The sequence below is a fragment of the Pieris napi genome, chromosome 20 (genome assembly GCF_905475465.1).
Source record: "Pieris napi chromosome 20, ilPieNapi1.2, whole genome shotgun sequence".
Classification (NCBI taxonomy): domain Eukaryota; kingdom Metazoa; phylum Arthropoda; class Insecta; order Lepidoptera; family Pieridae; genus Pieris; species Pieris napi.
Window position 1 is genome coordinate 2,803,221 of NC_062253.1, and position 10,805 is coordinate 2,814,025.

At 32.8% G+C, this 10,805-nt stretch overlaps 2 protein-coding genes across 3 annotated transcripts; one reads left to right on the forward strand and one right to left on the reverse strand.

The window, feature by feature from the left end:
* Positions 1 to 2,605: 2,605 nt before the first annotated feature.
* Positions 2,606 to 5,365, reverse strand: LOC125059609 (elongin-C). 2 transcript variants are annotated; one of them, XM_047664097.1, is made up of 4 exons: positions 5,223 to 5,365; positions 4,938 to 5,052; positions 4,576 to 4,771; positions 2,606 to 4,328 (listed from the first exon to the last, which is right to left on the reverse strand). In XM_047664097.1, exons 2-4 carry the CDS (start codon positions 5,041 to 5,043, stop codon positions 4,187 to 4,189), a joined length of 444 nt encoding a protein of 147 aa, XP_047520053.1. In that variant the 5' UTR covers positions 5,044 to 5,052; positions 5,223 to 5,365; the 3' UTR covers positions 2,606 to 4,186. The 2 variants fall into 2 exon arrangements, with proteins under 2 accessions (XP_047520053.1, XP_047520050.1); XM_047664094.1 differs by having other exon boundaries at positions 4,576 to 4,776; positions 4,937 to 5,052.
* A 150-nt stretch (positions 5,366 to 5,515) lies between these two features.
* On the forward strand, positions 5,516 to 10,479 carry LOC125059610 (zinc finger protein PLAGL1-like). Its single transcript, XM_047664098.1, has one exon. The coding sequence runs from the start codon at positions 5,960 to 5,962 to the stop codon at positions 7,451 to 7,453; it is 1,494 nt and encodes a 497-aa protein (XP_047520054.1). The 5' UTR covers positions 5,516 to 5,959; the 3' UTR covers positions 7,454 to 10,479.
* Positions 10,480 to 10,805: the final 326 nt, after the last annotated feature.

Below are 10,805 nucleotides of genomic sequence, written 5' to 3' on the forward strand. Positions count from 1 at the left end.
GATACATAAAATTAATATTGAAAATTATTCTCTATAAGTAAAACGCAATTGCTTGGTTAAAGTTATACTATTAGATTCCATTCATCACCATTTATTTGTGTCTATAATCATATATGTCGCATATACCGAAGTCAGCTTTTGACAATTTTTTTATTATGTGAGATTGTTTATCATATGTTTGAAAATTATAAAAAGAAGTTAGTCACGTGGGAAACATAGGATTCCTAATCTTCCAAATTTGAATTCAAAATTTTCTTTGTAACGTCAATTAAAAAAGTTACAATCTTATGAGAGATTTATTTTTTGTGATATCAAAACAGCAGCAAATAAAATACGTATTGGCTAACTAAACAAGATCCATTTTGAGTACGATGCTTCATTAATATAGACAAAGTCGCAGGCATTAATTAGTCTTTGTATACTTTTGCACATTTTACTGAGGTATATGCGAGATTGACATATCGCATTGTTGTGCTTCAAATTTTATAATGTTGCTTCACGTAAGATTACATATCCACTAACATTTTTTTAATTATCAAGAGCACATTCCTCGAACACCTTACAATATAAGTTTTGTATTTATATCTTGTATACAGTGCAAGTGGCGCAAAACTCCACTAGAAAACCTGGTGAAATATGACTTTGTTTCTTGTGACAGCTGTCATCGAGATGTAATTTCGATATGTTATACACAGGCTGAAAATTTTTAATAAGACACGAGTTTTTTTTAAGAACCATAAACAAGAAAATATTAACGTGCTTCCACAGATAAATTATATTTCATTCTCATAGATTTTCTAGTGGTTAGGTGCTTCCTAGCACCCAAATTACGTCACTGATTATATATTTTTGCGATATATTATCGTTTTTATACAAAACAAAATGATATCTTCCGTGGCAAACAATAATTTTTATATAATTGTTTAATCGAAGTATTATAGAATATATTTTATGACAGTGTCACAAGTTCGCATTTAGTTCAGATTACGCAGTATTCGATGTCTACTAACATTTTTTTGTAAAAATGTACAAATAATGTCCATATTATTTTACCTATTATCCAAAGTTTATTATAAGCTAAGATCTCATACGGAATTTGTAGCGATAAATATAAGTTGTGTAATTAGAATTTTATTTATTTTCTTCGATTTTTATGTAAAGTTGATTTATTGTTTAGCAGGATTTCATTCCAATGTACGATAGTAAGCGTAGTGAATGTATGCAATAGTAGTTGTGGGCTGCCCGAGATTATACAGATATATCATGTGAACTGGGTTTTGTTTATGCATTAAACTGAATAAAGGACAAACCATAACACTTGTTTTATTATCACCTTTATTGATTACCTTTCCAACTCCTGTCATCGAAACTACCCCTCAAAAAAGCCAGTGATTACGGACACCCAAAACTCATTCAAGTGCGAGTTGGACTCGCTCACAATCAAATAGACACCCATAAATGAATCATACATTAAAAAATATGACGCCGCCTGAAACATATTTATTCATTTAAAAGTAAGTCCTGTATCAAAAATGTGTTAATTTATTATCAAAGTACACATTTTGGGAATGTATTTCATTCATCACTCATTCAATCGAACAACAAAATTAAAAAGTAAGGGCCGATAATTCCTCGCGCTGACATCGCAGCTCATACATTCACTAAAGGCGAAGGGGTCTCTGATGCTTGCGTTTCGGATTCATTGCACTCCAGTAGCGGCAATTATGCTTATTTACGTGGCCATTACGTTAAAAATGAGGTGATCCGAAAACAAGATGTTGGTAAACGTTGAAAAGCGCTGTTACCTGATTTACGAAGTCAAACCTCTGACTGGCAACTTGGGGCTTTAATTTTTGCACCAATTGAATTTTGTAGGGGTGCAGCTTTAGGTCTTTGCGTAAAATGCGGTGTAATGAAGATCTATTCACATTTAAAGCATAAATGTAAACTTTCTTTTGGACACCGGTTATAACACCGCTATAGTTTCGGATAATAGCAACCTCATTTATGGCGGACATGTCCCCTGTGAAAAACGGTTTTTTGGTTTGTGTAATTTGATGAAATATGATGCGTGTTATATTTTGTTTAAACCAAAGACAACTAAACTCGCAATAGTTCTAGTTCTTCTTGCACATCTTCTGTTTATAACGATATGTTCAATCCGGTTTATTAATTATTACGGTATTGTCTATGAATATTTCTCGCTCAAAACAATTTATGCGAAGGACTTTCTAATATCGTCGCTATTTATAGTACATCGTAGGTTGAAAGATTTTATTAATATGTACTATTTTTAATAAATAATCTGCAGCCATAAAGGCTGTTATTTTTATTAAACCGCGCAGTAACGCGTTATATTAGGTAAGAAAACGGTGGAAAAACTGCCTAGGTATATACTTCCTTTTATATAGCAAAAAAAAAAGGTCTATTTCTGTTAAATTCTGTGTGTGTTAAGACACAGATTTAGTTAAACAACGTAGTAAAATGGTGCTACCAGTAGGTCAGATCTTTTATTTGATCATTAAGTAAATCTATTTAGTTGGGTTGGACGTATCGTCATACCATAGATGTCAACAAAGCCCGTGTGTTTCAAATGAGAAGAAATATTTTAAAGAATATTTATTAGCAAAACATACAAATGATAAAAACAATTTAATCCAGGGAAATTCTTATCATAACTTATTGAAATATACAATGTTCACAGATTATTTAATAGGAAAATGCAATTATAGTGAAATATATATTTGCAAGTATCCAACATAAATAAAGAGCGCTGTGAATTATTCATATAATACACGGAAAAATATTGAAAGGGCTTTCGCCGAAATTTGTACTAGAACAAGTTCGCATATCGCTGATTTTCGAGAATCACAAATTTATATTAGAATTGATGCTTATTTATCGTGGCATTTCGTGTCAATATCAAATATTTGGCTTACTTAGAAAAATCTCGAGAAAATCAACGGCATACACATAAAATGGTCATTTAAATTTTTTTCTTACAAAAATCACGCGAAGTCTGGCCAAGTTACACGCTGAGATTAATTATTGTTTGATCGCGTGACGAATTGTCTACTCTTCCGTCATTATTCATCTGTTTATGAATTCAAACTAAAATTAATTTAAGTTACCCACCGGCCACACTTTCATATTAGCTAAGTTATTACGACAAATAAAATTTTAGACAAAAAAATACGGGATTCCAAAACGTATTCTGAAATGACATATCGTTTTAAAAAACGTATTTGGAATCTAATTATTACAGTGAACACTTTATTTTGGTATTAGAAGCGTGATTAAACAATTTTAATATTTTATACAAATCAAAAACACTTTTCACAATTGCACTGTCAATGTCAATTTTCATAGATGTGACGTGACACATGTTCATTTAAAGCGGCAAAATCTTAAAAATGAAAGTCTTTTTAAAAAAACATGTACAAATCCAACAACTAGCCTGGGCTATTCCAGATGTTTGGATATTCTTAGCTCTTCTTGACGTTTTGTTACTTAAAAAAATTACAATAAAAATACTCATAAGTGTTAAATTCTGTGGCTAAATCGTAAAAAAATAATTTAAAAACGTCAGAGGGCGCTTATTTTGAGACTTTCAAAATATTTACAAAGACTTGTATGTAATCTTAGTATACGTTATTGAGTCCTGTCACACATTAACCTGTGTATTATAGACTCCGTACACAACAGTTTAACAAATGAAAATAAAATGCGCCTTCATGGCACTATAGACGATTTTGGCTGCAATATATTCAAACAGCCTTCTACATATCAGATGTACAAGTCTACAAGCACCCAAATACAGGTTCTGCACTGACTCGCTAACACTTAGAGTCTCATCATGTGACCTAAATTAATGCTAGATGATTATAAAGGGCACCACCAGTATCAATTCCAATTCATATAATGTCACAATCTTGCCATCACATATGTCAAATTTATATGGATATGGTAATAATTATTCTATTATTGCCATATTTAATTGTTTAGAATATGGAATTGAGGCTCACGCCAATGTAGTCTGCCAAACAGTAAGTTATTAATCTCATATCAAACATAAGGACAATAAAATTATAATATAAACTAGCATGGTTAACACATTCTGTCTGGATAAGTGGCTCTGTTTTAGCTTAACTCTAAGCGCAAGCAATGTAGTGCATGCCAATTCAAGTTAACAGTCGAGGAAGTTCGCAGCCATAAGGAGTTCCAGGGCAATCTCTGGTGCAATAGGGAACTCTGGTATCTCTGTTGAAGAGTTTGTGTAGCGCACTTTGTATGTAAAGTACATACATACTTTTTGCAACACATGTGATCTGAAATTGGGACAAGATATATAATATGGTTGAAAATATTTTATCAATATCATATTATGGTTAATATTAAATACAGAATACTTTGTGAAATAAAAGTAGAAAAACAATGTTTGTAGAAAAGATATAAATACTTCCAATTCAACAAGTTCTTTTGTACATATTTGTGATCTTTAACAAATATGATATCAAAAAGCATCAAATGGTTTCATTATATTCAAAAGAGGGAAGCAAAAACACAAAGACTTACGGTATTTCTCTAAAGTTTACTTCATTTGCCTCATTCTCAGCAAACTGTCCAGGCCCACTAAGCATGGCCTTGATTGTTCCAGATGTAAGAGCATGCTCCCGTTTTACAATAAACTCATGGCCATCAGATGATACCAATTTTACATACATTGCATCTGGACCCTCACAACCACCATACACTTTTTCTTCTGATGCCACTGTGGATATGACACAAATTAATAAAAATACAAGGACTGCTAGGGAAGATTTTATTAAACAAATATAAATATTCTAAAATTGTTTTGTTATCCTTATTTTGTTTTTAAAGAAAACATTGATATGTTTAAAAACATTTATTTAAAGGTGAAGTGGAAATAACTTTACCAGAGCCAGAGCCTGCGGCAGTGCTTCCAGAACGCTGTTCTTCAGCAACACTAGTTGCAGATGCGCCGCCTGACGCTGGAGCTGATCCAACATTAGCTTCAGACATTTTGATATTCTGCAACAATGATTAAGACTGCATGATAGAAGGAGGTGTAATATTAAGTATGTAAATATTACATTTATTTCATTACAAACACTACCTAAACTTAAACAATAATAATGTATCGTAATGGTTCAATGACTAATAGAAAATAAAGTAAAAATAGTAATACAAATTTTACGTACCTGTATTATCTATTTGCTGATCCGAAATAGTATGGTGCGTGATAGTTGAGACTTAAAATAAAACTTAAATCGTTAATTTCTTAAAAATGTAAAATAATCTAAATTATCAATTAAGGTTAGAAAATCAGATTCATAGTTGACATTTCGATTTTCGATCATTATTTTTAATTAAGTCGCTGACACATGATACTTGACAGTGACACTTAAGTAGATAGATAGCATTAGATTGTAGATAAATAAGGATTTGGGTAACCTTTAAATAGCGGTGAATCATTGCAGTATTAACAGTCTATAGTGAAATATTTTTTGAAACGGTAACATCTTATTATCCTGTCGTCATTCGGCGGATTTTTTTTTCATTTTGACATAGGTAGTGATGGCTCTTGCTTTTTGGCTTTACTCTAATAATCCATTATTTTGACATTTCTTGTCAACCGCTACGTATTTTTGTAAAAAAAATCAAGTTTCCTGGTTTATCATTCCATTTCTGCTTTCTTCACCTAAAAAGCAGTGAACTGGGTTGAATACAAGGTAGTGTACATTACAAAACAAGGATGCAGTCCAGAAATTCCGCGAGAACCATGTGACACGAATACGAAAAAGGGCTTCCAGATCGTCAATGTGACAGAAATGTTTTCTGCCATCGCGACGAGCCAACGCTATTTGGGAGCCGAAACGACATCGACGCGTGATAAACGAACGGCGATATAGAGAAGCGCGTCAAAGATGAGCGCGAGATGGCCAGTCCTCCACCGAACCCAAAAGACGAGGCGGGCGGCTCTAAGTTTACGGAGGAGAAGGCAAGTCATGAGGCCACCGCGCAGAAGAGCTTCATAGCGCCGCCCGCCTCTGAGCTGCCTTCAAAGCTGGTATACGTCGCGCGTGGTGGTAGTGGCCGCAGTGTCAAGCACACGTTCCGCACTGTAAAAGTAGCACGACGAGTGCCAACGCTGCCGCCCAAGAAGATCGAGGCGGCGGGCGGCGATAGCGCCTCAAGCGAGGCCGGTCCTAGCCGCCCGCGCCGCGATAAAAATAAGCGACACGGCTGCACTATTTGCGAAAAACGATTTTCCAGCCCCGGCAAGCTCAGCCAACACATCCTGTCTCATACTGGTGAGTTACCTTTTTCTTGCGACCTTTGTGATAAACGCTTCAATTCAAAATTTAAACTGGTTCGCCACAACCTAATACACAGTGAAGCTAGAGCCTTTGCATGTACAGTTTGTGGCAAAACTTTTAATCGCAAAGATCATCTTACAAACCATGTTAGGGTGCACAACCCTGTTAAAAAACTTTATAAATGTGACAAGCCAGATTGTAGGAAATCATACACATCTCAGCTTAGTTATCGTAAGCATGCAGCTCTTCATTCTGCTGAAGAAGGGAATCTGCAATGTAAGATCTGTGATGAAGTGTTCAGTACCCAACAAGATATTGTGTATCATCTCAAAGTCCACACTGGGAGTCGTACTGTGAAAAGTGAGACAGACAAAAAGTATACTTGTGATCATTGCGATAGAAGATTCTTTACTGCAAAAGATGTTCGTAGGCATAATGTAGTACACACTGGAAGGCGAGATTTCTTATGTCCCTACTGTCCTCAGAAGTTTGGCCGCAAAGATCATTTAGTTAGACATGTAAAAAATGCTCATCCAGAGGAATCATGGAAGTCAGCAGCAGTTGGTACATCTCGGGATCCTCTACCAGATGTGTCTACTTTTGAGGAAACATTCACTGATTTTCCAATTCCTGGAACTGAGTTTGAGCTCTGGAAAGCACCTTCACCAAAAGAAGAGGCGGATGGTAGAACAAGTGTGCCTGCCTGTGATATAATTGTTGAAATACCTGAGTTAGATATTAAAGCGGAACCAGAATTAGATATAAAGATAGAGGAGCCACCTTCACCTGCAGAAATTCTTGAATATCCTGTAGTTTATGTTGTACCCCCACCATTTTCCCCTACGCCAACGAACTTGCCATTTATAACAACACAGCAGTTGAGTGATGTTGATGTGCATTTTGGTTCTGGTAATGTAGAGTCTCTATTGTTAGACCCAGGGGAAGGACCATCAGGTTTGTCAAGAGAAATGTTAGGTTTACTTGAAGAGAATGAGCCTAGCTATTCTGGTGAAGATAGTAGTAGAAATCAGCAAAGATTGCCAGCTTTTACTCAAGCATTTCAGACTGCTCAAAGTCCGAAACCACCACCCCCACCACCCCCTCCTCATTAGACAGTAACTGACTAGCATTTATAACTGAGCTACCTCACTAGGTAACATTGGAATAGTCTAAATGATTTTAATATTCTCTAAGGGGCAACTGAGTGTTGCCACTTCAGGTATACCAAAATGTTTCCGAATTCTACATGAATATGTAATCTAGTCATGTATGTACTTTCGGAATGTAAATTATTTTTAGTGTACATGTTTGACATTTGAGTATAAATGGGACCAACTTTAAGAGCCTCGGAATGAAATAGTTAATGGAGTAACTATTCATTTGTAAAAGTATTAAGCTGAACAGGATCTGCAAGAAGACATACAGCTCTTGAAAGCAGTGAATTGTATTATATGTTTGAGTGGTTCACTGTTTTCTGCGCGAGAATTATACTGAGAGCATATGTCTTTTGTTTAGAATGGTTTAAAAGAAGGTGTCAACAACAGATCTGTCTATAAATGATTGCTGTACCACCATGTTGTGTCCAGAGTAACTGCTTGTCTATCCAGAGAAGACTTGATTAACCAACTACATGTATACAACAAAAAAATATATGCCAGGATAAAATTATGAGTTAATATTATCCATTTTTATAGAAATATTATGTATAGAAAATGATTGCAATTTCAGTATACAGTATCTGGTTAATCAATTCTTTTTAGTAGCTTTAATAATGAAAACTGTTATTTTTTGTTCAATATTGCTGAAGTCTGAACCCTATATCATACCTCAGAGGCATTAGCTTCCTTAACTATACAGTTTTATTGGTCTGAAATGTTTCAATATAAAAGTAATGTGCCAAAACTCATGTGTATTTGTAATTTTACATTAAGCAATATTTTGTGTGGCCTTACAAAACTTGAATTTTCTCTTTATAAAGAAAGTGTTCATTATTAATTTGTTTAAGACATTGGCATGATTTATCTATATTGTACCAAAATATTAGTTAGGAAAATCTTATTGATGAAACTGTCTCTTTTATCTGTGTACATTGAAGGAGTACATAGCATTTAAATAGGTGCCTTGCATTCATTGAAAAATATTTTAAAAAATTGTTTAAAAACTTATTGTACTTTTTAATTTTAGTTGTGCTAAATTTTATTTTTTTATTTAGGAATATCCAAGTACAACAGTTCAGATGGAACAAAATTTAATTTTTTAATGTTAATCTTATGAGAACTACAGTTTCAGTAATGTATGGCTTCTAATGAGAGATCGAATGTTGTACACGCTTTATTATTGAATATGTAAATAATTCTAATTGTTTAGGTTAATAGGACTGTAAAAAATTAAATCTACCTCAATTGCAACTTATTCTTATGTTAAGTTTATTAATACTTAGGTTAGTGAGAAAAGAATTTTTCTATGAGAAATACATACAAAGGGCTGGTTGGCATATGTTTTGTGTTTATATTAGTGTGTGTGTTGAAAAATTGTTATACTTTAAGTATATATCGCTTCGTATATTAATTAAGAATAGCTGTCGTTTTATATTTGATAAAAAGAACAATACATATCCCGTTCAGAAGGGGATTAAAAAAAATGATCATAACAATTTAAAAAAAATCATCTTCATCTACATATAAATTCATGCATATTTAGAATATAGATCAAGAATCTTCATACAATAGCTATAGTGAAAGAAACAAGGTTTTTTACTTATATGATAGACTTTTAATTTAATTTTGACCACCAGTCTTCAAGCCCGTTCACTAGTCAATAAACATAAACTATTTTTAACAGTGGAATTGTATTTACAAATAAAAACCTATTACAATTTTCCTCCTATTTGTATGTGTTCCAGAAACTTAGTTGCATTTTTCTAATGCATAATGGCGTTATTTCTTTTTATAGATACGAGTAGCGAAATTTATTCAATTTAACAACTGTTTAAAAAAGTTATGGCCGCGAAATTAAGCAAAAGCCGCCGTCTCTATATACATATGATTACAATCTATTATAAATGTTAATTTATTACCTAAAATGTAATAAATAGTATTTAAAATGTAAGTATCCACTTATTGTTTAGTTGCACTAAAAGTGTTCATTATTCCCCTATTCAAGTTTATTATGCATAATTTTGTTATATTATTTTTTCCAGTTTTTTTATGACTTGAGTGTAACTCGATTTTATATTATATATTTTCTAAAACATGTTGTGCAAAGCCAAATAATGATTTAATTTTATTTTTGTTTACAAATAAGTGTTCGAATATTTTATTTATGTAAAATACGTAAGATTATATGCAACGAATGTGCTACGAGCAATGAAAATTTAAGCCGTGAAATTTATGTATCGGGATATTCAAAGAATCTTATTTTTTAACTCGTAGTAGGATGTATAATCCATAGATATACGTAACTTGGTACATAATAGGGGCCTTATTAAATAAGTTTGACGTAGAGTGTATACAAAAAATATTTTTTAGATTTCTACAAGATTTTTTAATAAAGTGATCTATTTTTGTTACGCTTTTTCGAGTAATAAGGCATTTTTATCGAACATTTAAAATAACGTTTAAAATTTGTACAAGATTGGTTAGACTATCAACGAAGTTAGATACAGTTTTAGTGGTATTTGTAGAAAATATCTTGATGCATTTATCGCAAAAATATAGTGACTGCACCGCTAAAATTGTATTTAAGTTCAATGAATGAAAATAAAAATGATAATGATTTGAATCATGTGAAACCAGTTTTCCTTTAATTCATGTAAAACAGTATGTAACATGATAATAGTTTGCCAGTCCGCAAGAATGAATTCATTGATAACTGGAATTTATTCGAGTTTTTTATGAGTCTGTTAACTTAGTGTGAGACGCCGGGGCGCTTTGCGACATAAAACCTTTTTTTATTTTCTGTACTTTAAAATGTATCGTATTTTTTTTTTTCAACAAAGTTCTAAATTTAAAACTTTTTCTGTTTAGTCATTGTATTCTTGGGGACTGTTTCATTCTTCTAACAATTGTTATAAATGAGAATTGTACCTGGTAAAATAATAATTGTATAGCATTTTCATTGAAATAAATTTTGGACATCACATTTTGTTTAATTTACTTATAGATAAGCGTGGACCGAATCAATGACGTAGTTTTTTTTATAATCAGGCCATTGAACCCGTAGTTTATTTGATATTAACAAAAACTGTTTTGGCATATCATATAGTATGTTGCCCGCGATTTATGGAATTAGGGCTCTTTTTCACAATTCCACGATTAATTTTCGTATTTGGTTTTTTTACATTGCTAAGGATTTTTTTAGGATATGTTTGGAATATTTTATTAGACTTATTTCTTTATAAAATATATACGATTTTATTAATACGAGTTCCGCTGAAGCTCGGAATCCATTCGGAACCTGCTGCTG

Excerpts from the sequence above, each read along its gene's own strand:
- LOC125059610 (XM_047664098.1), top strand. The coding sequence starts at position 5,960 with ATGGCCAGTCCTCCACCGAACCCAAAAGACGAGGCGGGCGGCTCTAAG.
- LOC125059609 (XM_047664094.1), bottom strand. The coding sequence starts at position 5,043 with ATGTCTGAAGCTAATGTTGGATCAGCTCCAGCGTCAGGCGGCGCATCT. Across the intron at positions 4,777-4,936 it reads GCCGCAGGCTCTGGCTCTGG|CACAGTGGCATCAGAAGAAA; the intron begins TAAAGTTATTTC and ends TTGTGTCATATC. Across the intron at positions 4,329-4,575 it reads GTAAACTTTAGAGAAATACC|ATCACATGTGTTGCAAAAAG; the intron begins GTAAGTCTTTGT and ends TCCCAATTTCAG.